This window comes from Brachyistius frenatus, unplaced genomic scaffold, assembly GCF_029030835.1.
Source record: "Brachyistius frenatus isolate BFR_SWC_R1_liver_20210118 unplaced genomic scaffold, ASM2903083v1 Contig_323, whole genome shotgun sequence".
In the NCBI taxonomy this organism is placed as follows: domain Eukaryota; kingdom Metazoa; phylum Chordata; class Actinopteri; family Embiotocidae; genus Brachyistius; species Brachyistius frenatus.
In genome coordinates this window covers 175,951-202,152 of record NW_027210922.1, presented here as the reverse complement: position 1 = coordinate 202,152, position 26,202 = coordinate 175,951, and the positions used below count along the sequence as shown (strand labels likewise).

The window sequence follows — 26,202 nt, the reverse complement described above, 5'->3', positions numbered from 1 at the left end:
TTTCTTTTTTTTTATAATGAATGAGGGATTATTTTCAGATGGACCTCCACAAAACCACTAAGAAGCAGCGACTTCAGCGCCAAAGTCAAACGGCAACACATTGAGTTGTAATGTAATCATCTAAAGGACCTCTAAATTTCATTTGTTCCAAAACCGAAGTGTCAAAATGATGTTTTGGGTTCCTGAGGGCTTGTTCCTTTAATCAAGACGAACAATTTGAATGTTTTTCATACGTTCCCGAGGCCTAATCCGGATCGTTATCCATCTTTGCGGGCAGAAATCTCGGTTTGGGATCTTTTGTTATATTGCGATAACATTATCAGCGTTACAACTCTGGCGCTGCTCCCCACACACACACACACACACACACACGCACACACACACACACACACACACACACACACACACACACACACCCCCTTACCAGACTGTTCTCTTTCCAGGCCTCGGGGAATTTGGGCCGCTGCTTCTCCCTGGACACCAGGACCTGCATGTCCTCGAACGTCGGGTGGTTCCCTGCCTCCGCCTGGAAGGCCATCTGGTACTCTGGCACCGACTCGCCTGGAGAAGGTGGGCGAAGGGACGGACGAGAGGAAGGACGTGAGTCACGTCGCGAACGCACTTCCCATTTCTATCGCGGTACAACAGCTATTTATTTAGAAACACGACAGCAGCTCGCTCATCTGCGCCTTCGCGTCTTTTTTTTTTTTTTTTTCTCCCCCCGTCTCACCGGGGAAAAGGTCGGTGCATCTCATGAAGGTCTCCCAGTAGACGAGGCCCAGGGCGTACATGTCCACCTGCTTCAGCGCCGACTCGCAGTCCCTCAGGTTCACCGCGCCCTCCAGCACCTCCGGAGCCATGTAGCGGATCGTCCCCACCTGGCAGGTAGAAATGGACGTTTGTTTTTTGTTTTTTTTACCCACCTCGATGAATAATCTATGTTTTTATAATCTAATATCTGTGTCAGATCACAAGACCCTCCTCATAAATGATTATCAGGAAGGCTGCGTGAGCCAATCATGACTTTTTGACTTGAACATAATAAGCACTAACGTAACGTAATTATTTATATAGCGTCACTTAACATTAAAGTCTTTACAACATTATACAGAGGAAGCCAACAATTCAACAATTCCCACATAAGCTAGCAGGGGAAAAAAAAAAATCCCTTTAAACAGGAAGTAAAACTTCCAACAGCAGGAAGGAAAAACTCTCTTTAAACAGGAAGTAAAACCTCCAACAGCAGGAAGGGAAAAATCCCTTTAAACAGGAAGGAAAACCTCCAACAGCAGGAAGGAAAAACTCTCTTTAAACAGGAAGTAAAACCTCCAACAGCAGGAAGGAAAAACTCCCTTTAAACAGGAAGTAAAACCCCCAACAGCATGAAGGAAAAACTCCCTTTAAACAGGAAGTAAAACCTCCAACAGCAGGAAGGAAAAACTCCCTTTAAACAGGAAGTAAAACCCCCAACAGCATGAAGGAAAAACTCCCTTTAAACAGGAAGTAAAACCTCCAACAGTAGGAAGGAAAAACTCATTTTAAACAGGAAGTAAAACCTCCAACAGCAGGAAGGAAAAACTCCCTTTAAACAGGAAGTAAAACCCCCAACAGCAAAACCCCCAACAGGAAGGAAAAACTCCCTTTAAACAGGAAGTAAAACCTCCAACAGCAGGAAGGAAAAACTCCCTTTAAACAGGAAGTAAAACCTCCAACAGCAGGAAGGAAAAACTCCCAGCAGGAAGGAAAAACTTTAAACAGGAAGTAAAACCTCCAACAGCAGGAAGGGAAAAACTCCCTTTAAACAGGAAGTAAAACCTCCAACAGTAGGAAGGAAAAACTCATTTTAAACAGGAAGTAAAACCTCCAACAGCAGGAAGGAAAAACTCCCTTTAAACAGGAAGTAAAACCCCCAACAGCATGAAGGAAAAACTCCCTTTAAACAGGAAGTAAAACCTCCAACAGCAGGAAGGAAAAACTCCCTTTAAACAGGAAGTAAAACCTCCAACAGCAGGAAGGAAAAACTCCCTTTAAACAGGAAGTAAAACCTCCAACAGTAGGAAGGAAAAACTCCCTTTAAACAGGAAGTAAAACCTCCAACAGTAGGAAGGAACCTCCCGAAGTCAAACCTCCCCCCTCGCGGCCACAGCAGCCTTTCAACACGAGCGTTGGTGGAAACGACGTGAACGCTCACCTCGCTTATGGCGGCGTTCTCCTCCTCGCCGTGGCGCGCCGGCCTGTTTCCCGTCAGCTTCATGGACAGGCCGAAATCGATGATGACGCACGCGCCGTCGGCCTTGACGAGGATGTTGCGGCTGTTCAGGTCGCGGTGGGAAACCGCCGGCTTGTACAAATCTTGAGGGAGGGGGGGAAAAAAAGAAAAAAAGAGGAGAATTACAAATAAAGAGACGGTTTAGGGGACGACAAAAGCTAATTTCCCATTATAAGAAAAAAAAAAAAAAGGAAGCGCTCGGCCTAAACTCTCCGACAACAATGTGCTCAAGCAGCGTTTGTGGTATTTTGCTCATGAATGTAACATCCGGAGAATCCCTTCGTGTAGCTTTTTCTTTTTCCCTCCCCGTCATTGTTCACCAAAGGCGAGCTGCACTGCCAACAGCCTCCTAAACCCTCTAATCTAATCTACAACAATGGGATCAGGGGCCTGCGGCATATTACTGTCCAGCAGAGGGCGCAGTTGAGGCCGAGAGGGGCCGGCAGGAAGCGATCTGAGGTTTCAGGACGAGTGTCGGTGTGTGTGTGTGTGTGTGTGTGTGTGTGTGTGTGTGTGTGTGTGTGTGTGTGTGTGTGTGTGTGCTGAAAGCCCCAGAGCTCTTGTCACTTCAGCTCCCATTTACTGCAACTTCTTTTCCTTCAGCAGTCTTTTGACTTCACACACGCGACTGCTCGTGAACTTCTGAGCCGGTTTGATGTGTGTGTGTGTGTGTGTGTGTGTGTGTGTGTGTGTGTGTGTGTGTGTGTGTGTGTGTGTGTGTGTGTGTGTGTGTGTGTGTGTGTGTGTGTGTGTGTGTGCCCGTCCGAGAGTTTAGCCTCGGTTCACTCGTCAAGTTCCGCCTCTCTGGGCCGATTTTCGTCCGAGCGTCATCTGGAATCCCTTTTTTTTTTTTTCTACGAGGCCAGACTATTAATACCCTCGGCTACGCGTGTGTGATCGTCCCCCCCGCCCCCTCCAAAAAAAAAAAAAAAAATAACCACAAAAACTGCAGGGATGCAAAGCGCTCCAAGACAAACAGGACCCACGTGGAGCTGCAGCAGAAACACACGCGCACATTATCTGAAAGTAAATAATCGAAACTAACACCGGACATTTTACACCGCAATTCCTTGGAACTTGAGCCTGTGAGCGGTTATGTGATTAACCCAGAGTGTGTGTGTGCGTGTGTGTGTGTGTGTGTGTGTGTGTGTGTGTGTGTGTGTGTGTGTCTTCCCCTCCAGCTCACCTCCCTTGAAGAGCTCGGTGTGCAGGTACGCCAGGCCCCGGGTGACGGAGTGAGCCAGCCGGCAGCTGCTGACCCAGTCGCTGGTCTGGACGCCCAGGTAGCGACTCAGCGAACCCTAGGAGGGAAGGGAAGTGTGGGGGGGGGGGGGGAGGGCGGTTTAGAGACGAATCAAACAAGTCCTCGTAAAATGCGGAAATCGGATGATTTCACCGTCTCCAAACGTCACCGCTCATCTAACGTCCGCGGAAATGTCATTTTGAAGTTGTTGTTTTTTTCCCTTTTTCATCTGTTGCCGAGAAGAAAAAAAAACCCACTTTGTGATAGTAAATGAGGAGTTATATAATCATTAATAAAGTCAGGGTTGGGTTTTTTTTTTTGTCCGAAAAGACGACCTGAATAACTTTCGGCACGGCTTCTGCCGACAGAAAAGATCACGGGAATTTTTTTGTAAATATTTCACGCTCCCGCTTATTTCATCGCGACGCGCGCGTTTTATTATCGATGACCGCGATTTCCCGGAGGGGAGTCATGAAGCGACGAAGTCTTACGACGAGCATCGGCAGCAACTCCCTGAAAACGATGTTTACCAGAAATTACACTGAATATTAATAATTTCCTTCCTCAATTATCCTCCCTTCGGTCTTGATAATCCATCAGTGGCTGTTGCCGTGGCGCACAAACACACACACAAAAAACAAACACACTTCAATTTTTTTTTTTTTTTTTTTGCTCTCATAATCAATCACAAGGTAATTCGTCGCTAAATTACATTAGGTCCGTTCGACTTTCAATAAATCGTATTATCATTCACTTGAATGCGTTCTGTTGTCCCGGTCTGCTCGTCCCGGCTTGCGCTGCGTTGCCACGACGACAGGTATTAGGGGCTAATAAATTACGCTTGCATCACGGGCTCCTCTCACAGCGCCGGACGGAGGTCGCCTGACTTGTAATTAGCTTTCAAGGTACATTCGCATTAATATTGAAGAGTATCCTGGAGGCATTTTCTTTTCCCCGTTTTTTATTTTTTATTCACGAACTCCAGCTGCATGCTAATTTGGAGAAAGGAAAAAAAAAAGAAGAAAGAAGTAGGTGGCTGAGATCTTTTTTTAAAATCCCGATTCCTGCGATTTAACGCGAACGCTTCCTCTCGTTTTATACCACCGTGAATCAAATGTCACCTCGGGGCTCCGAGAAAAGTCGGGAAGACCGCCCCCCCTCCCCACCGCTATTATCCGACAGTTTACGGGTCGAAGTACCCGAAAAGATTCGCGGGTTTGGCAGGCGAATCGTCTTAAAAAGCAGTTGATAACGAAAATGTTTCCATCCCACGAACGAATTGAACTTTGCTCGGCGGAGCAGATGCCGCCCTCCGATTGGCCGCTCGGGCCGAGCTGTATTTCCTCGCCGCCAATGAACCTGTAGGAACCTCGGCTCGTGCCGGCGCCGATCAGCGACCGGTGTCGGTGGTTGCCCCTCCCCCCTCAATGCGATTGGACGCTCGGTGACAGTGACAAACGTGAAGAAATCATCTTCATCACTTTCCAACTTCTCGCGGCGAAGGCGAACCGGGCCGGTCGACTCGGCCCGCCGTGAAATCAGATCACGGCCGCAGTTATTATCGAACCCAGTTCCTTATTAAAAAAAACACACACACACACACACACCGCGAGGCGGCTCGGCTGCGCTCCCTCCGAATCCCGGTCATAAATTAAACACGTGTTTTTTCCGAACTCGGTCGGAACATTTCAAGCGACAGCGATCTTAAAAAAAATAAAAAATTATGAATTAAAAAAACAACAACAGCAACATCCTCCTCCTTCCTCCTCGCGGGACGACTCACATGTGGGTAGTAGTCCATGACCAGCAGGTACTCGGTGCGCCCCTCCGGCCCGGTGCGCTCGTCGGCGGCCACGAAGCGCGCGATGTTGTCGTGCTCCAGCAGCGGCAGCCGGTAGATGGAGCACTCGTTGAGGAAGTTCTGCCGGTTGGCGGCGGTGAACACCTTCACGGCGACGGGCCGCTCGTCCAGGGAGCCGCAGTACACCGAGCCGTAGCGGCCGCGCCCGATCAGCTAGGGGTGGGGGGGCAGGGGGGGGGAGTGGGGGAGGAGGAGGTCAGAAGACTTTTCTTTGAAACTCTTTAGCGTCTTAAAAGAAACAAAAAAAAAACAAGAAAAACAGAAAGAAGAGACGTACAAACGACGGACAGGAAATAAAAGAGTTCACAATCGTTCAATTAGCGTCCCGAGTTAGCCGCCGCGCCGTCAGACGTCCTCAAACACGAGTTACCGGGTGGATTCCCATGTTAAAAAAAACGAAACAAAAAAACAACTCCCGCCCGCCCGTCCCGGACAACGTTTATCTCCGGCCATAAAACACACGGCGGTAAACAAAAAGCTCCCTGTTTTGTCTCGTCGGCCCACATGGGCACCGAGGAGGGAGGGGAGGGGGGGGGCGACAAAACAAACCAAACCAACGACGACCTTTTGGCCGCGTTCGATAAGGCCCAAGGTCGGCCTCCCGCGGAAAACGACACCCTCTCGACGTCGGGGCGGGGCGGGAGGAGGGGGGGGGGGGGGGCTCGGGCTCAGAAACACCGTAAGGGCGACGCTCGGCGCCGATTGGCCGGCTCGTCTCCCGGGGGACATGTTGCCACGGGACACATGTTTCTTGTTTTTTTTTTTGTTTTTTTTTAATCGCCTCTTCGTCGCGCGATAAGTGACCTGCAGGGACTCGTTTGATACCAAAACAAAAATTAAAAAAAAAAAAAAAAAAAAGCTGCTCGACTCGTTCCGCTCGACGAAACGGAGCACCCGGCCGTATTTTAAGGATGACACGTGTCGAAGCGGAGTGGGGTCGTTGTCGTTTTTTCTTTTTCTTTCTTTTCTTCTTTTTTTTCCTGACGCCCGTAGAGCCGGCTTTGTTTTTGTTGTTTGGAAACGATGACTCAGCGAAGCGGCTCGAACAGAAAGGCGCGTCAGCCGGGATGACGTCCGGGGTTGGATGTGAGGCGAGTCATCATTTGCGCCCTTCTCCATGTAAATAGAGAAGGACTTTCTAATGAGCTCCGTCCACCTCGCGACGCCCGTGCGGCTCCGCAAGGTCACCGGCGCTGAGATGGAGGTGGGGGGGGGCTACGTCGTTTCACGCTCTATTCGGATGCGTCACTTTGCGCACGTGTCGCCGTCTTTTCGGTCGGACATCAGCATCGGCGAAAACACCGACCGGTCCACGTCGATGCAAAGTTTTTCCTTTCGCGAACCGGCCTCGTAAACGGACCGGAAATAAAAGCCGGGCGGAAATCCGAGCGTCGTCTTCCCGTCGCATCGATTTCCCGTCATCGACGTGGTTGTTTTTTTTTTTTTTGGGGGGGGGGGGGGTTTCAGGATCCGGTGTCGCTGGAAGCGAACTCCCTGCATTCCTGCATCCTGCCGCGATCGGATGATAAAAGTCACATTGGGGAAGAAGAAGAAGAAAAAGAAACGGCAAACGTAACCGTAAACCTCGATGTATTTTTGGGCCTTATTTATTTATTCATTTATTTATTGTTATGTCTTCGGGTTTCTCGTCCCCGCTGGAAGCGCTCGCACGTCTCAACCGATGAATCAAGAGCTCTCGTCGGCTAGAAAACCGGGGCGGCTGTAAATCTGCAGGATTTAGAGGAATACAAGATGTAGTTGTGGAGAGGGATTATTTTATTTATTTATGTATTTTTTTTATTCCACGTACATCCCCGGCTGCCGCTAAAAGAACCCGGAATAGCACACGGACGTGGAGCCGTGGCGGTAATGTGAATCCTGATTATTCAAATTGCCGTCAAACACTTTCACAGCTGCACCCCCCCCCCCCCTTTTTTTTTTTTTCCCCAATCGGCTCGTCTGGCTGCTGAGAGTTGTGTGGAAGCTGGCACACGATGGCCGCCGCACTAAATAGTCTGGCTCCTTCCCCGGGAAAACAAAACGGACTCTAATGAACAGGCGAGGGTTTAGCTAAGCGATAGAGAAGGAGGGAGGCGTGGAGGGGGAGGTGGGGGGCGTTTAAAGCGTCGCCCTCGAGTGTGATGTCGCGTAATTACGCGACGAGTTACGAAATGTTGCTTTTTTTTTTTCCGTCGTGTATCGCGGAGGCGATTCGCTCTCTAAATACGAAACCTTTTTTTTTTTTTGGTTTAGCGCGAGCTCCGTTTCCACGGCGACACACCCGGGGTGGGGGTGAAGGGGAGGGTAATGACCAACGACCGGAAAACGATCGGTCGTAGACTCTCGCGCGACCTCACGCGAGGTTTGCCGCCGCAGGCAGCGGGCCGAGCCCCTTAGCAACGACCCCTTAGCAACGGCGATGAGACCCAGACGGTTGTCATTGCCTTTTGTTGTTTGGTTTCTCCAACCGAATAAATACAAAACGTGGAAACACTAAACTGCTCAGCTCGCTCAGTCTGGTTGTGATGAAGGTATCCGCCGGGGGGGGGGGGGGGAAATATCGACGCACGCCGCGTCGCCTGTTAAAAAGCGGTCCAGCTAGCCGCCACCGCCGCCGCCGGGAGTTGAAGTGCTCGGCTATCCGTGGCGTTACGGCACGGGACCAAAAAAAAAAAAAAAAAAAAAGGATCCCAAGGTCCCAATTAAAAGACCCGTAACAAGTAAAAACAACATTATGGTGCATATCATGTGAACCGACCTCCAGCAGCTTCAGATTGTCGAGGTCCAGGGAGCTCTCCGACCCGGCGGCCTCCATCATGTTCAGGTTGTGGAGGCCCTGCTTGCCGTCTCCTGTGGACACAGAGACAAGACGTCACGCTGTAAAACGTGTCGACGCGCTTCCACAAAAGCGGGGGGAGGGGGAGGAGGGGGGGGTGGAGAGAAGAACCTTATGGATTCTATTTATTAAAGACGAATTTGAAATTTCCACTTCCTCCTCCTCCAAAAAAAACAACAAACGAAACATTTTTTTTTTTTAAACGGCCTTGAATAATGAACGCTCCTCCGCTCTTCCCCTCGCAGCGTGGCGCCATGGTAACTCACCGTGCATCATGCGGTAACCAAAGAAGGCTGCTACGGCGACCACGGCCAGCACGGAGACGGTTGCCAGGGTGATAATTACCGTCTCTTCGTGGCGCAGCGTGCCAGTGTCTGCAAAGCGGAGGGGGGGGGGGGCAATCAAAAAAAAACAAAAGGTACAAATTAAACGGTGACCTTTTTATATGTGTGCGTGTGTGCGCGCAGGGGGTCGGTTTATTAGGTACACCTAAAACCGCCCCGACACCGCCCATCGCAGCAGATGTTGTCGGGTCGACGTCGCCTAGTATTCATGAACATCTGGAGAGAGAGAGAGAGAGAGAGAGAGAGAGAGAGAGAGAGAGAGCGCCGGCGGACACCACAAAGCCCATGCAAACGGGGCGGGATAATTGGCGAATTGAGATGCACGCCGACGAGCCGGCAGCGCGATAACACACGATTTATCCTTTTTTTCACTGTCGCGCCGCTCGGGCGAGTAAACACAATAGAAAAAAACAACAACAACAACAACCTACGCAGGAGATTTTTCGGAGGGAGGATTTCATTTCACACAGATTTCTCTGGAGTGTTTTTGTCCCCCCCCCCCCACCCCTCTCCGTCCACGAACAGCGTCTTGTTTAGTTTACACGTTCTCATACAAGAAAACAAAAAACCACAACTTCAAAGGAATTTGTAGTAATTCTGCTGCTGAAATGTGATTTATTTATTTATTTTTTTAAAGGCGCCCTGGAGAATTTCTTGCCTTGTTTTTATGAGCGTTTGTATCGTAAACAGCGTTCTCTCCCACAGACAAACAGGGTATAAAAAGTGTTCGCAGCGTCCCCTGGCCTGAAAAACGTCTTACGCTGCAGTACCGCCGAGTGCCACCAGAGGGTCGGCTCCAAACAAAAAGCCTCCATAGGCTCCCGTTCAACCGGTAATTCGTAGTCATTAACATTTCTCTGCGTCGCCAGCTAAAGTCGCTCCTCTAGTCTTCGGGCGGTCCGTCTGAAAATAACCCCGTCGTTAATGAAGCCGTGTTTTTTTTTTAGGGGCGTGTCTATTTGATTGACAGGCCTGTGGGCCAGTCAGTACGTACGACTTGGTATCGTAGTAGCACCACTTTCGGGAGAGTTTAAAAAAAAAAAAAAAAAAAAAGAAGAAGCTGATATTCTGGTCTGGTATTTTTTTTTTTTTTTTTTTTTAGCACTTCGAGGTCGAGTTTTTCTTTTACTATCGATCGCTTCATTTCTGGCTTCATTGCGCATTGCGATTTTTTTTGTAATTTTTTTTTTTTTTTTTAAAGAAATCAGCTTTGGAAATGTCATCCAGGGGTTATTATTAATAACCAAATCCATTCAATACACTTGCTAGACATCATGGAGTGTTTTCTGCACCTTCTTACCGTTTGATTTAGTGTCGTTTGAGGGTTTTTTTTCCCCCCCGACGTCTGCGTCAGTCTTAAATAACACTGCAGAGAGCTTCTCGCATTTTTCAAGGCCGAACTGGGCTTCAGCTTTATCAAAAAGAAATCACTGCTGCTCAGGTAAAAAAAAAAATAACTATTCCGGCGGCGCTCTGCAGTCGAACGGTCCATCAAACTCTTTTTCTTTTTTTTTCGCCGCAAGATTTCGGAGTAGTTTCAATTTTTTCCTTCAGAAAGCAGCAGGTCATGAATGTCTGGGATGGATGTCAGGTAGAAGCAGTTAGCTGAATTAAACACACACACACACACACACACACACACACACACACACACACACACACACACACACACACACACACACACACACACACACACACACACACCAGATAGAAGTATAGAGGTCCAGAAACGCAGCGGTGCTGCTGCCGAGCTTCATCAATAATTGATGGCTCCGAGAGAGCTTAAGGGCAGGCTTTGACTGACATGCTACCATGAACACGCACGCACACACACACACACACACACGCGCGCACACACACACACACTCGCGCACACACACGCGCGCGCGCGGGCTGACACAAGGCTCCCCTCCAATGCCAAGGTCACCGAGTTCCCAATCAACAAGAGGGTTGCACAGGAGGCTATCTGACAAAACGCAGACGCACACACCAGGAGGCCGTTTAAAATCTCCATAACGTGTCCGACAGCGTCCGCTGCCGTTGTATCGCCGACACGTCCCAATCAAAAGGACCACGAAACCCCCGGCAACGGGAAGCAACCAGGCAAATTAAGAAAAAAATCCAATCGAGGGTATTTCCGGTTTTAACTCCTCCGAACTTCAGAGCTTTGTATACAACTTGATCTTAGGAATTAAAGCGGCAGCTTCTCACTGCTTTTGATGACGACCGGTCCCATTTGTTTTTCTTAAGTCTTATAAAATGGTTCAAAGTTCCCGGACGGTGAAAAAAAAAAAAAAAGAAGCTAATTGTCAAATAGTGTTTGATTTAAAATAAATACAATGTCAAAAATAGTTGTCAAACTCATTTTCTTCTTGATCAATTAACCGTTTCATCCCTGTTATTAATGTGATATTATGCACGTTAGGTGTGGTAGAATAATCGTATTTAAGGGCCGCAACAGAAATTGCAACAAAAATGTAAACACGCAAACAAAATTCCCTGATATTCCAGGATTAGGCCTAAAAAAAATGACCAAAATGTCTGAATTTTACTGTTTGGAAAAAAAATATTTAATATTGCAGGATTAGGCCTAAAAAAAAAAAAAAAAGACCAAAGTCTCTGAATTTCCCTGTTTAGAAAAGAGCATTTAAAATTCTGCAGTCTGAGTAAAAGAGCATTTAAAATTCCCTGATATTCCCTGGAAATGGGTCGTCCCGCACGACGAGTACTTTTAAGCGAATTCTTATGATTATTTTCAAATATAGTATTGAACGCAGGACCTTTAAGTTGCTCTCCACTACTTTTCACTCCGCTTCCGTCGCGTCGGCTCGGGTGTCGCAATCCCACGAAAAACAAACAAAACCCGCCCGGGCACGTTCGGGAATGAACGACTGGAATCGGCACCAATTAAATCCGAGCCTCCTCGTCTTTTGTCTCGGGGACGGAGACGGAGACGGCGCGTAATCCGCGGAATGCGGAGCGACGACGGCGCGTTTCATTTTTTTTTAACGCGTGGGCGAGGAGACGTGACGAGCTGTCAAACGCCGCCGCCGCCGCCTTGACTCACAGCCGAAAGGAAAAAGAAAAGAAAAACCTAGAGGGGGGGGGGGGGGGGGGACGAAACCACCTTTTCACGAGAACAAACCCGACAACTCGCTCTTTGTAATCTATCGCCGGCTTACGAGGGACAAAAAAAAAAAAACACCAAAAAAAAACCCAGCTGATGATGACCGGACAGAAAACCGATTCATCTCGGCAGCTTGTCGAGGTTCTTCATAGACGCCATTCAGGAAGATCGGGTCTTATTTTCTCGCGGCGGAGAAGGAAGATCCGCGTAGGTGTTGGGATCATCTGGAGCCTTTCACACTTCGCCGCTTTGTCTTTATTAGTCTTTCCCTTCCTTCTTTTTGTTTCTGTATTAACCCAGAGTTGATCTATTTCGTCTGAAACAGGCGTCCGCACTGATTTTTTCTTTCTCCGTCTACGACGTGAAAGTCGAGTATTAAAACCGCGGGTGGGCCGAGAGCCGGTTGCGAGACATTTTCGGTGTTGAACGTAATCGTTTGTTTGTTTGTTTGTCGTCCTTACAGAGGGGCTGCGCCGTGGTGGGGCTCGGCGGCGGGAAGTCCTCGGTGAAGTTGACGTTGCACATGTCGCTGCCGCAGCAGCAGAAGTGGTACGTGCCGTTCTGGATCTGCGGCGGCAGGTTGGTCACCACGCAGCGGTCGTCCTTGCAGCCCTGGTTGTCGCCGAGGTGAGTCCAGCAACCTGAGGGGCGGGGAAAGGGGGCGGAGTTAAAAAACAAAAACAAAAAAAAAGACCTTGAATGTTGGGGTGGAGAGGGGAGGGGGGGTGGTGGGGGTCAGTGTTCGTCACTCGCGGGGGAAAAGTCCACGAGTTGAAGGATCGTAGAAAAAACCCGTTCATCGGCCGAGTGATTCGGGGGAGTGAGGGGGGACAATGGCGATCACCCATCGCCACGGCAACCAAAAATGCTGTCAAGTTTTGATGAAGACGTGGATGTCTGCAATAAGGCATCCAGCTCAGCTCTTTAGAGATTTTTTTTTTTTGGGGGGGGGGGGGGGGTGATTTGGCAACCAGCAGTTACGTCACCCGTTGGTTTGTTTATAAAAAAAAAAAAAACATTACGAAACCTCGAGTTCCTATTTTCCGATTCGCAGTCCTAATTTTTGAATTCTTTTTTTTTTTTTTTTTTATTCAAATTTATCTCGCCGCAGTCTGGTGACGTCGGAGAGAGAACTTTAGGTTACCGTGGAAACCCCTCCCGGTTCAGAAAATGTAACCTCAGCCGAGCGAAGGATTAAACGGAAGAAAACAACAACAACAAAAAAAAACCGGCGTTTCCTTTGTACCCGAAACGCGTCGTCACGGCGATACCCAAGAGAGCGCCAACGGGCGGGTGGTGGGGGGGGAGGTTTACCTTGCTTGACCAGCCGCACTTCGCCCGGCGGGCTCTTCTCCCACAGGCCGAAGCAGTGGCTGCCCTTGGCGCATCGGATGGTGGTGTTCTCCGGGGAGACGCGGCCCTCGCCGCCCGCCACCCGCTCCACCTCCCATTGCTGCTGCTGGTCCGTGAAGGCGCACTCCCTCTCCTCGCCCTGCGCCGCTGCAGAGACACACACACACACACACACACACGGTAAATCGCGCTGCATTTTTTTTTTCCGAGCAAATAAAAAAAACAACAACTGAGGTTTATGATGATGGAAAAAACACACACATATACACACACACACACACACGGTAAATCGCACCGCATTTTTTTCCCGAGCAAATAAAAAAACAACAACTGAGGTTTATGATGATGGAAAAAAACACACACACACACACACACACACACACACACACACACACACACACACACACACACACACACACACACACACACACACACACACAACCAGCCAACCGAGGCCGATTGACGCCGCCGGTCGCATCCGCGTCAATACAGGAAGAATCCACACGTGAGAACATTTAAACTGCAGCCTGAAGGGCACGGAGGAGTGTGTGTGTGTGTGTGTGTGTGTGTGTGTGTGTGTGTGTGTGTGGGTGGGGGGGTCACGAGAGGGCGTGGGGACTCCAAATGGCTTTAATTAAAAAAACATAAACAAAAAGAAAGAAGCGTGTTGGGGTGTGTGTGTGTGTGTGGGGGGGGGGATGTCAGATTGCTCAGTGCACGAATTAAAGCTCCCACCTTCGTGAAAGTCATTTGATTTGTAGCCTGGCATGCAGAAAATGTGTGTGTGTGTGTGTGTGTGTGTGTGTGTGTGTGTGTGTGTGTGTGTGAGTGTGACTCGCTCACTTTGCGGAGGGAAATCGCCTGGAATGTCCAAGAGGGCGCGTGTTTGTGTACACAGCCGGGAATTATGGGTAATTTCAGATAAGGTGGAAAAAAACATGATGTGCCAGTTTGTTTCCGCCCCCCCCCCCCCCCTCCCGCCTCCCCACCCCTCACTCGCACAGCTCCTCCCTTTCCTCCATCCGGCAGGGGAGGAGAGGGCAGGGGAGGAGAGGGCAGGGGAGGGTGGCCGTGCCCTGCCCAAGGTCAAGTGAGCCCGTGTGGGCAAGAGGGCGGTCCCCGGGGGAGGGGGGGAGGAGGGGGAGTGCTAGCTCCACTCGGGCACGCAGCCAACTTCTCCTCCTCTGCTCCCATCCAGCAGATAAAGCTATCAACCTCCTCCCTCCCCCCCTCCCCCACACACACACACACGTGACCACGGTGCTATAACTCCATCCAGATGATGGTGGATGTCAAAATTCACGTTGTTTTTTTTTGTTGTTGTTTTTTTTTACCAACCGCTTCAGTGTAAAAAAAAAAGAAGAAAAAAAGACACCCTTAAAAAAAAAAAAAAAAAAGGCCACGTTTCCATTTATTCTTCCGTTTTGTCAAAATATGAACGAGCCTCATTGTGAGTGCGCGACAGTTTCTCATTTCATTACTTGACAAGAATAAGTGGCTTATCTGCAGAGCTTTTATTTTCTCGACACGCTGTCGAAGACCGAGTGTTTTCTTTTCTACGTGGAGGACAGGAAATTAATATTGAACTAAAAAAGAAGATGGAATTAATTCAGCCGACTCAGAATGAAAACAAATAAAAAATAAATCAATCAATAAGTAAAAAGGAACCGCAGACGTGAGCGGGGGACGGCCCCGGTAACCTTTCACCGAGATGAGCGATTGTCTGATTGTCGCTTAGCAACCGTGACTAGGTATGGAAGGTGTGTCCGGCTATCGGTTGCACAGCGTGTGTGTGTGTGTGTGTGTGTGTGTGTGTGTCTGTCTACTTCAGGGACGGTATTGAACCGTAGGTCATCTCTGGTTTTTAGCTGTAAATTTGTTGCGTTCACAGGCGTGTTTTTTTTAATTTATTTGTTTAAAATATATAATGAGTTTAAAGTGAACCGTTAAACTAAAATGATTAAAATGACAACAGAGTTGATCTTAAAAAGAAAACAACAACACTTTCTACGTGAACACAATGTAAGGCGGGAGCTTTTGGCTTCCCTGTGTGAGGCGGTGAGTTCAAGAGAATTGCTGCTTTTGTCAAGGGAGTCTGGTGGCTTTGAAGAGAGCGCCGCTACAACGGCTCTGCTCCCCGTTCGGAGAAGAGAAGACCTGCGTGACCGCGAGGCGAAGCACGAGGAAAAAAATATATATCTAAATATAGCGTGCACCTAGACCGTTATGGATTTTTTTTGGGGGGGGTTGTCGTTGTTGTGCGTAGTAACACGTGAAATACATTTGGCCGCCGACCCATTGTTGGGGGGGGGGGGAGGCTAGACAGCAAAATGATTCACAAGTTACAGTGACTTGATGACTAAAAAGTCTATCTATCTATCTATTATCTATATCTATCTCTATCTATCTATCTATCTATCTATCTATCTATCTATCTATCTATCTATCTATCTATCTATCTATCTATCATCTACATCTATCTATTATCTATATCTATTATCTATATCTATCTATTATCTATATCTACCTATCTACATCTATCTATTATCTATATCTATCTATTATCAATATCTATATCTACCTATCTATATCTATCTATTATCTATATCTATCTATTATCTATATCTATCTATTATCAATATCTATATCTACCTATTATCTATATCTATTATCTATATCTATCTATTATCTATATCTACCTATCTACATCTATCTATTATCTATATCTACCTATTATCTATATCTATCTATCTATATATCTATATCTATCTATTATCTATATCTATCTATTATCTATCTCTATTATCTATATCTACCTATCTATGTCTATCTATTATCTATATCTACCTATCTATATCTATCTATTATCTATATCTATCTATTATCTATATCTACCTATCTATGTCTATCTATTATCTATATCTACCTATCTATATCTATCTATTATCTATATCTATCTATTATCTATATCTACCTATCTATATCTATCTATTATCTACATCTATCTATTATCTACATCTATTATCTATATCTACCTATCTATATCTATTATCTATATCTATCTATTATATCTATCTATTATCTATATCTATCTATTATATATATCTATTATCTCTATCTCTCTCTCTATCAATCGAAGTATGTAAGTTAAGTAGCTGATGACGTTATTGTCAAACAAACGGACTAATCTTGTATTCTGTAAAGGAACCATGTTGTTTCTTGTTTGTGGACTTCGTGCTTTGGGACTCGTCAGCTGATGACCCCCCGTTCACGAGTCGGCTCTCCAAACGTGGAGCGCGTCGGAAACGAGAGCTTTCGTCCGAGTCTCGAAGCTAACGTCGGCTCCAATAGCGAGCCGGCGAACGGCTGTCGCCGCGGCACAAAAGAAAGCGGCGACTGCTGGAATCCTGATTTAGTCTTTCTCTTCTTTCTGAAGAAGCCACGGTCACCGCCGACTGCAAAATGTACAAAATTATACAAGAAAACTCTTCAAGATCCGTTTAAAAAGCTTCAACTTTTGAAAAGAAGTCTTGTGTTTTTCAGTCCCGACGTTCTCTGGTTGAGTGAAAAGACTCGATGCTTGTGTTTAGTTGATAGCAGCCTGAGCAGCTTGATGGGAAAAGAAAAAGAAAAAGAAAGGCGCAAGGCCGAGGCGCATACAAACGTATCCTTTCAGTCTCGAATGCGTTTTGTTTCTCCGTTCTCAATACTCGCCCTAAAAACCCGGCGATGAGGTGGTGGTGGTGGTGGGGGGGGAGGGGGGGGGGGCGTTGGCGGGGGGGTGGAAAGGGACGACACTTACTGTACAGGAGGAACTCTCGCATCAAGTGGAGAAAACATAAAGGAACAATGGCAGGAATTGCGGAGCCTGAGACAACACCCACAGACGGCCGGACAAACGGCGACCTCGCACGCCAGCGCCGGCAGGAAGTAGAAACCCGCCGAGCCGAGCATCTCCTCGTCTCTCCGGCAAAAAATAAATAAATAAAAATAGCCGGGATAGATAAACCGCTCACCCGCATTAATTATTCATTCTTTTTTTTTCCTTCTAAAGTTCGAAGCTTATGAAAATGAATCCGCCGTAAGGATGCTAGATCTCTTGGGTGTGGAGGAGGAGTGTGGGGGGGAAGAGGTGGGGGGGGGGGGTTGCGGCCTGAGAATTAACCTAGAAATAATTTTTTTGCGGGGCCTTTATCCACAAGTTACAGTAAAAAAGAAAAAAAAATCGGCGTTATCAGCCGAATACGAGACAAAACGTGGCACTTCCTGTATAGCCGTTTCAAAATAAAAGCTCGGCAGATGGACCGTTTTTTTTGGGGGCTTTTTTTGCTTGACGGCAACATCACGTGTATGAACGCCCCTCCGGCCACTTCACCGACTTGAGTGAGCGAGCGGACGCCATCGGCCGGGTCGAAATGCCGCAACCTCCCGTTTTCCCTTTTTCAAATTAAAAAGCCCGTCTGCGTTTCCAGGACAACGCGCGAGGCTTCGTCCTCGTCTTCGGAATACGGCGCACGTGTTTTTTGCGGGTACGTGTTTCCGAAAAGTTGTAGCTCGGAGGTGTCCCGGTATTTCATTTCTTTTAAAGATTCATAGCGCCCCCCCCCAAAAAAACAAAAAAAAATAAGGGACCGATGTCGGTCGCCTACTAGTCGGGAGGGTTGTTGGTTCGATCCCCGATTCCTCCTCCCCCCGGTCCGCACGCCTAAGTGACCTTGGACACTCCAACGGTGCAAACGTTTGGTTATCAATTGTTGTTATGAATGTGCTTCACCGCGAAAGTTACAAACGAGCGTTACGACCAAGCGGGAGACCAAATGGTCTTTGGGTTTTCTTTGGCCGTCGCCATCTTGGCTAGTTTGGTAGGTTACCGGGACGTAACTTCAGTTCTACGAGTACGTAGGGGTTCGCCGCTTTACCGCGAAACTGCATCCCTGTCCTGTCTTCTTTTCTTTTCAAATATCAAGCCACTAAATCCTGAACGCCATACTTACGGAGCGTGAATAATAGGGGCCCCCCCCACCTCCCCCTCCACCCCCCGTTTTGGTCTCAAGACGCCGGAGGTGAGAAGGAATTATAAAAAGGAGCCTCTTGTGATGCGATCAGGCGGCGCTCTCTCTTGATCTGGCGCCGGCGCTTGTTATGCGCACAATGAAACTATTTAACGTGTCGCGCGTCAGCCGCCGTGTCACAATGTTATTTCAGTCAAAGACAGCCGGTCACGGGGTTGCAGTCAGGCGTGGGGGGGGGGGGGGTTTACAGCAGCACTGTGTAGGCATGTTTCTTGGCGGGACGAGGGTTAAAAAAAAAAAAAAAAAAAAAAAAGGGGCACGGAGCTCTTAACGTACATTAGCGTCTGGAAACTTGATAATCCCCCCCACCCCCCACCACCACACTTAGTGGTGATCATAAGAAGCATTGGTCTTTGCTTTGTATTACAGAACTGCACTCAAAGAACTTTTTCTTTCGGCGACAGCTGAAATGCAGAAATCCAATTGGCACTCGAAATATATGTATATATATATATATATATATATATATATATATATATATATATATATATATATAAAAGGAATCGGGAGCACACAAGGAAGTTTAGATGTTAAACTGAACCGGGAGTTTATACAACGGGGGAGGCGTGTCTTGTTTGATTGACAGGCCCGCGGTGCAGTCAGGTTACGGCTACCGGTGGGCGGGGACGTAGCATCGTCGGGTTTCCGGTCAGATGGAGGCAAAGTTGGTTCCGTTGACTTGTATATTCCTTTGGCATTTCTGGTTGGATGCCAAATCTCTGGTGTTGTTTTTCTTCGCTCTCTGATTGGCCGCTGCAGGCTCCGCACGCCGCTCCGCTCTTGCGGCGCTCGCTATGTAATCTTGGCTTCTCCTGCAGTATTGGATTGTGGGTCAGAGTACGCAGGCAAGGCCAGTGGAGCGAGCGAGAGAGAGAGAGAGAGAGAGAGAGAGAGAGAGAGAGAGGGGCGAGTCATATCAAAAGGCTCCGGAGTAGTTTTGCTGCTCCGAGCCTCTCCATTGGATGATGGCGGGCACCGCTGAGTGTTTACCCATGGCCCAGTTATTTGCTAATCTCCCCTCCTCCTCCTCCTCCATCCAAAAAAAACCTCCTCCCCCAACTGGCCTTCGGTGCACCCTCCCTCCTCCTCCTCCTCCCCTCTCTGAGCCTCGCTGCTAAAACACAACAGCGATCTAATCTGTCTCTCTCTCCTTCTCCTGCCGCCAAGGCCCGAAGGGAGCGACGCGAGGCACGGGGCCCTTCGTTCCTTTTCTTTCTGAGACTTGATTAAAAGTCGACCCCCGAGCCGCTGTCTCCCCCCCCCCCCCCCCCCCCCCACCGCTCCGAGAGTTCACGTCCGAGATTAGAGACAGAAAAACTACAGCAAAGGGGAGGGAATGGGGGAGGAGGTGTGTGTGTGTGTGTGTGAGGGGGGGGGGGGGGGGACTGAAACGAAAAGAAGCAAAGGTGGCTCTTCTGTAACCGAAGGCGCCGTCGTCCGGCGGGTCGTCGTGCTTTACGGGAAAAAAATGCCTTTGAAATGCAAAGACGCAATCCCGTCTCCACGCAGGTGATCGCGGGCTTTATTTATTTTTTTTATCTCTCGTCGCCACGGCGACAGTCGTCAGCGGCGCCCGCCTCCTACCTGCTGCTGTTGTTTGTTTGTTTGGGTGCGACGCTTGTTGCTGAGGTAGGACCGGTGGGATTTGCTGACACCCCCAATTTTCCCCAAAGCCCCCCCCCCCCCCCCGCCTCGGGGTTGAGTTTAAGGATGGAGGTGGGTGGTGTTGGTGTTCTTTAATCTGTCCCATCTGTTGACCCCCCCCCCCCGCCCCGCCCCCCTCAAAAACACCATCATGACCACCACTCAAGCCTGTGTCTGTCTGGGTCTGGTACAGTTATGCTAATCCTGGATCCTGGGTTGGGGGGGCGGGGGGAGCTTATATACTACCCTCAAAGCTTTAGAGGCCTCCATTATTGACCACCGTGCATTTATACCAAAATCCCCCCCCCCCCCCGTTTCCACCTCCCCCCATGTATACCTTAACTTTCCCGAATATGTCGTGAAAACACGGGTACGACTAAAAAAAATAAATAAATGGTGTTTGCCACGGCACGGCGGGGGGGGGGGGGGGGGGTATAATCCAGGATTATTTATGGAACGAGTTTAAAGTTCGGTTTTAGGCTCCCGTCCAAATTTGAGTCTTAGTTCAGCGACGACGTCGTTTCGCTCGTCGGACTTGCGGCAAGTTCAGGCTCGACTCGACCGTGGGGTGGGTGGGTGGGGGGGGGGGGCATCCGGCCGTTCCGCCGGTAGGGGCCTGTGGTTTGGTTCTACTCTGAGAGAGCTATGCGGGCATGTTGTCGCTTATTTAAAAAAAAAAACACACACACACACACACAAGCGTAGAGCTGAAACATCTAGATAATCCATAGATTTGATTCTTTTTGTTTCTATTTAAAAAAAAATAATAATTAGTAAACAGTAAAATTCAAATTTTTCCAGCTGTTTTTCTTTTTTTCCGTCACGTTTTTTTTTTATTTTTTTAGATTCGATATTTTACAGACAAGTCAAGAAAACAGAACAAAAGAAAACCGAAAATTGATCTCCTTTTTTTTTTTTTTAAATATCGGCAGTTGGACGTCAGCGTGGACAGGAAACGGAAAAATATCCCGTCAAGTGTCAAAAGTATTCAATAACCACTTTTGAGGGGCCGTTGCAAAGACAAAAATGTGTTTTTGTCTCACGATACTTTGAAAAAAAAATAATCCACCAATATTTTTTTTCTTTCTGTAATCGCCCCCCCCCCCAAAAAAAAAAAAAAAAAAAAAAAAATCCAGTATCATTCTGCCTTTAATTATCATTGTTATAATTTACCATCAGTGATACATAAAGCACATATTATCTAGTCTCTGCACCGTTAACACTCTTTTATTCACTGCTATATGACACTTGTGGGATAATGGAGCAGCAGCGAGAAATAAACAAGACTCCCTAAAAAGACAAGTAGCTGCCTTTTTTTTTTTTTTTTTTTAAAGCTTCTGTCCATTCGGATACAAAAACCAAAACAAAGCAAAAAAAAATAAAATAAAAACCCCAGCTCGTCCAACATTTTTTGCGCGCTCTAGACTTATTGTCTCTGCCGGTCAAGGAGAACGCTTCGTGCTAATCATACGCTGTCACTCCGAGTTACCATCTCAAGGCTGCACCTTTTGTTTTCCCCAAACATCCACTAATTTCTCCTTTTTTTTTTTTTTTTTTTTGGCCAAACCGGTAGGTTGGCTGAACACTGTTCTATTGTGTCAGATGTTTTTTTTTTTTTGCTTTTACCTCCGATTCAGAAACTAAAAAAAAAAAAAAATGTAGTAAAGAAACATGCTCATTTCATCTGAACAGTTATAAAAAGAAAAAAAAGAAAAGGGCCTCGCGCCTCCATTGGTCTGTTTCTATCTGCAGCCCGGTGTCTTTCTCTTCCCACCGAAAATAATGATGCGGACGGCGTGCCAGATGTCATGGAATCAAAGCGGGGCTGCAGCGGTTTCACATCTCCGGCCCCAAATAAAAACGGCTGCCGCGTGTCGTCGCGCCGCTCTCCAATTCGAGACTTCGCTCATCTCGCGGTGGGGACGTCCGGTGAGATTCAAATTGTAAAAGAATGAAACGATCAATCTGAAGAAAATTTTGCAGAAAATATTTCGTCGAACTCGGAACGATACTGGACCCCCCCCCCCGGTCAAATGCCGATACCGTAACGGGGAGTCGATATGTGGTTTGAAATTCCAAATATTTATACGCAGTATATATTCGAGCCCGACCGATACTGGAGTTTGGGGCCGATTATTAATAATTTTATTGTACTCTATTAATCCCCGAGGGGGAGCTGCTGCAGCAGGCTGCCACGACCGCGGCGCCAACCAACCAACCTGAGGTGCATGTTTTTGGGTGATGGGAGGAAGACGGAGAACCCGGAGAGAACCCACGCAAGCGCAGGGAGAACCTGCAAACTCCGCACGGAAGGGGCCCAGGACCGGATTCGAACCCGGAACCTTTTTGCTGCGAGGCGACAGTGCCAACCACCGCGCCGCCCCAATACTGGTGTCACGAGTATTTATACACGGCATATTGTAGACCGACACTGGATTTTTGGAACCGATACGAGGAAGTAAAGATACTTATATATGTTTCTTGCGACGAAACGTATGTAAAAGAAGTACATCTTACGAGGGTTATCGGTTTCTGCATTACGACCGGCTGAAAGTCATCGTATCGGCCAACGTATATACCAATACGGCCGATAGAATATAATCGGTGGAGGCGCCGACATTTCTTAATTCTTTCCGTCACTTCTTAAGCAAACATATCGAAAGTTTTTCTTCGTCTGAAGCGTCTGGAATCCTAAAACTTGAGGTTTTTTTTTTTTTTTTACTTCCTCCGTTCCGAGACAGAATGAATGACTGAAGAAAGCGCTTTAACGCGTCATGTTGGTGGAGTTTCCCTCCCCCACGTATTACTACTCGCAAAAATATTTCAGCGTGGCATCCTGCGGTGCGACTAAAAACTCGCCCCGAGACTCCTTCTGCCTTTTGTTTACCCCCCCCCAAAAAAAATTGTCTCGGCTGCAATTTGTGCGCGCATGTGTCACCGAGGCGGCATTTCCCCTCCGAACGTGGCATTTAAGAAGTTCCCGTTTGGCGAGTTCGTTCCTTCCGACTAAAACGTGCCATTAAAAGGGGGGGGGAGGGGGAGGAGTTTTTTGTTGTTGTTGTGTGACTTCGTAAGACATTCAGACGTCGTAATCTCGCGTAAAAAAGTGGCGTGGTGGTTGGGTGGGTGGTGGTGGTGGGGGGGGGGGCAGTAAGGTCTGTCAGGGGGACAGTTTCAGGGGTTTTGGATGAGCGTAGCGAATGAGCTCGCCCCCTTTTTTTCTTACGCTTTCGTATACAACCGCTGCCCCTTAATCCTTCTTTGGGAACACCCCCCCCCCTCCACCGCCCCCACCACCACCACCACCAAAACAAAAGGGAGGGGGTGAGGGTGGGATGGGGGCTTGACTAAATACGCCGACACGAGCAGAACACCTGCCAGGTGGAGTCTCCGGATCCGTGTTATCCCGCTCCAGATTTCGAAGCGGCAGGCGTTTTTAAACGCGCGGACGCGCCGCCGATCGGTCGCCCTGGTTACGGACGGGCGGCCCGGCTGCAAAAACGGGTTAAACGGCGCGGCGGGTGGGAAAACCGGGCAAAAAAATAAATAAAATAATAATAATATTTGAAAGCCAGAGGTGGAGTCGGGTTGCAATAGGGGCGACATTAAAGTGTGTGTGTGGGGGCGGGGGGGGGGGACGCTGGGTCAGAGAAGATGACTAGCTACCCCCCCCCCTTCCCCTCCTCCCCCCGACACCACCTCAGGCTATTAGGCTCCTCCGCTCCGCCTCGACGTTGCGAGTACGATCCCGAGGCACCGGGATCTCTTCTGCTTTGCATTCACGAGAGCGGCGGCGGCGGCAGCAGCACCGAGACAGAGACAGAGAGACGCTTTGTCTCCCGTCTCTTTGCAGTCGTTACGCCAAAACAAAGTCTGACTGCCGCCCTCATTCATTCATTTATTTTTTTACATTTTTTTTAAAAAAATCGAGCGTCGATTGATCGCCCATCGGGCCGATCGTCTCGGCGGCGATCGCTAACGGAGGCGCAAATAATTCATGGTGATGTGAAGCGCCCCCCCCCCCCTTTACCCCGTCCCACCACCACCACAGTTATTACATAACCCCGTGATCGCGATGATTTAAGCTGCCCGCGGACAATTTTTGCGCGACAACGGTCGGGTTTCCGCATCGTTGTCGCGTCTTCTTCTTCTTCCGGTTTGAAGGTTTAATGGACACTCGACAAACCAACGGGACGCTTTAACGTCTCATTTTTCCGACGGGATGGCCGCCAACGGCAAAACAGTCCGGTAAGAAGACGGATTTTTATTTCTTATGTTTAAAAAGACGCCGAGATCGTGGAAGCGTCTGGAGGACTATACGACCGTCCCACCTGGCCTTTTATTCCTATTTCCGAACAGCGACTCGCGCTAGAAGGTCTTATGTCCGACTTTACATCTTTTCATGTTCCGACTGCCGTACGTACGCCTCGCTAATGCTCCACGACGTGCCGTTGAATAGAAGGTTAAAACGCCCCCCCCCCCCCCCCAAAAAAAAAAAATTCACACGTGCGGTTCGGTCTAAATTTCTGATAACAGCTAGCCGGGCTGGCTACGGTGGCTCGACTAACGGTAGCCTGTGGTAGCTCACGGCGAGCCTCGAGGGACAGCGGCGATGGACGTCAGCACGAGATTATAAATAAAAATAAAAAATGTATGCGTACTATCGTTCTTCCTTATTTCCCGTAGTTGTCATGACTTACTCCTGTCTGAAGGTGGCGGTAATGCGCCATTGAAACAACATAAAGAGAAGATAAAAGGCATATTTGATTAATATTTTCTATTTATTTTTTTACTTTCTCTTGAAACGCCCGTCGCTACGTACCACCAGCGGGGCAAACCTTTATCCGCCGTGTCGACCTCGTCGCCGCTCGCGATTGGTTTTGCGGCCACAAGGTGGCGATCAACGGTAAAACAAACCCAACAACAAAGTCCCAATCGGACATTTCGTCCCGTTCCGTGAACGCGTCATCGGCCTCCGCCGCCGCCCGATTCAAAGTTCCTCCTCGACTCGGGTCACGTACCGGCTTCGTACTCACAAAGTAAGAATTCAAAACAAACAACGCTGGGCGGTCCGCCGCTCGTCTGTTATACATTCAAATATAAATGCAAAGCGGTACAACCACGAACGCTGTGTATTCAAATGACGGCAGTTCTCATTATTCGGGGCTTCTTATTTTTTTTTTCCCCCCTTCCTGTGAATGGGCGGAGGAGAAACGATAATACGTTGTTATTAAGCTGTTTATACACGCATTCGCAAAAAAAAACAACAACAACAACAACAACCGGGCTGTAAAACGAGACCTGAACTTCTGGCGATGAGAAAACTACCCCCGGTCTTGTAAAAATACCGTCCCGGTCTTCCCACACATTCCACCTGCCCTCCTTCCTCCCCTTCGGCTTTTACTATCTTATCGTGCCCAAGGTCTCCCAGAAGCCTGGCCGAGGCCCAGAAAGTCTCGAACAGAAGGGTGGTGGTGGTGGTGGTGGTGGTGGTGGTGGTGGGGATGCACGCACACACACACACACACACACACACACACACACACAACTTGGCAGACAAGGACTGCGGTATGTTTGGCTTGTGTTTTTCCAGGCCTTTTGTACACAGAATGATTTAAAAAAAAACAAAAAAAACATGTGATGCTCCGACTTTTAACTCCTCAGATCCAGTCCAGAGATAATGACACATCGACAACGATTGGGGGGGGGGAGGGGACATAAACCATAAACACAACACACTTAAAGAAAATGAGGAGAGACAACATCTGCAAACACCCCCACCCCCCCACCCAAAAAAAAAAAAAAAAAAAGTGAGCACGGAAATCAAGCAGAAGATGAGGGAAAGCATCACATGTTGAATGACAAGCACATATTCTCTCTCCAAATAAATTAATAATAATAATAATAATAATAATAATAAGGACCAACTCACCGGCCACTGAAGTCAGGAGGATCGCCAGGCAAAACCCGAATTTAGCGAGGGATTTCATCGTGATGCGACCCCCAGCCATGACAGCGTTTTCTTTTTTTATTGGGGGGTGGGGGGGGTGAGGCAGGAGGTCTTGTTGTTGGAGCTCCTCCAAAAAAAACACACACAAAAAAAAAACTAGTGTTTTTTTTTTTTTTTTTTTTCTCCTGCAGCTTCCACACGTAATCTGTCCCCTTCTTCCTCCTCACGTCAGCTCGGTAACCTGAACTGCTCTCGCAGGCGTCGGAGAAAACGATGCAAAAAAAAAAAAACCACAACCACCAACACACACGAAGAAAACCAAAAGAGGGGGGGGACGTGATTTCGGTAAACTAACATTAACGAGCTCCGATTTATTTATTTATTTAAAAAAAAAAAAAAAAGAAGAAGGAAAAAAAAAAAAAAACCAACAACAAAAGTTCCCAAGTTTCGGCCCGAGGTCTCCGGGCTCCGCCGCCGGAGCAGCTAACTTGTTCGGCGGGTCT

The 26,202-nt window shown here is 48.1% G+C and overlaps 1 protein-coding gene across 1 annotated transcript in view; it reads right to left on the bottom strand.

The window, feature by feature from the left end:
- Positions 1-25,800, bottom strand: part of LOC138635692 (bone morphogenetic protein receptor type-2-like) — a 30,435-nt gene extending 4,635 nt beyond the window's left edge. The window contains exons 1-10 of the mRNA XM_069723297.1: positions 25,682-25,800; positions 12,995-13,180; positions 12,142-12,321; positions 8,476-8,583; positions 8,132-8,223; positions 5,296-5,526; positions 3,456-3,570; positions 2,192-2,352; positions 731-878; positions 425-561 (exon numbers count right to left, since the gene is read on the bottom strand). Of these exons, the coding sequence (XP_069579398.1) occupies positions 425-561; positions 731-878; positions 2,192-2,352; positions 3,456-3,570; positions 5,296-5,526; positions 8,132-8,223; positions 8,476-8,583; positions 12,142-12,321; positions 12,995-13,180; positions 25,682-25,760 (1,437 nt within the window). The 5' untranslated portion in view covers positions 25,761-25,800. The remainder of the gene's footprint in view (positions 1-424; positions 562-730; positions 879-2,191; positions 2,353-3,455; positions 3,571-5,295; positions 5,527-8,131; positions 8,224-8,475; positions 8,584-12,141; positions 12,322-12,994; positions 13,181-25,681) is intronic.
- Between the last annotated feature and the right edge of the window lie 402 nt (positions 25,801-26,202).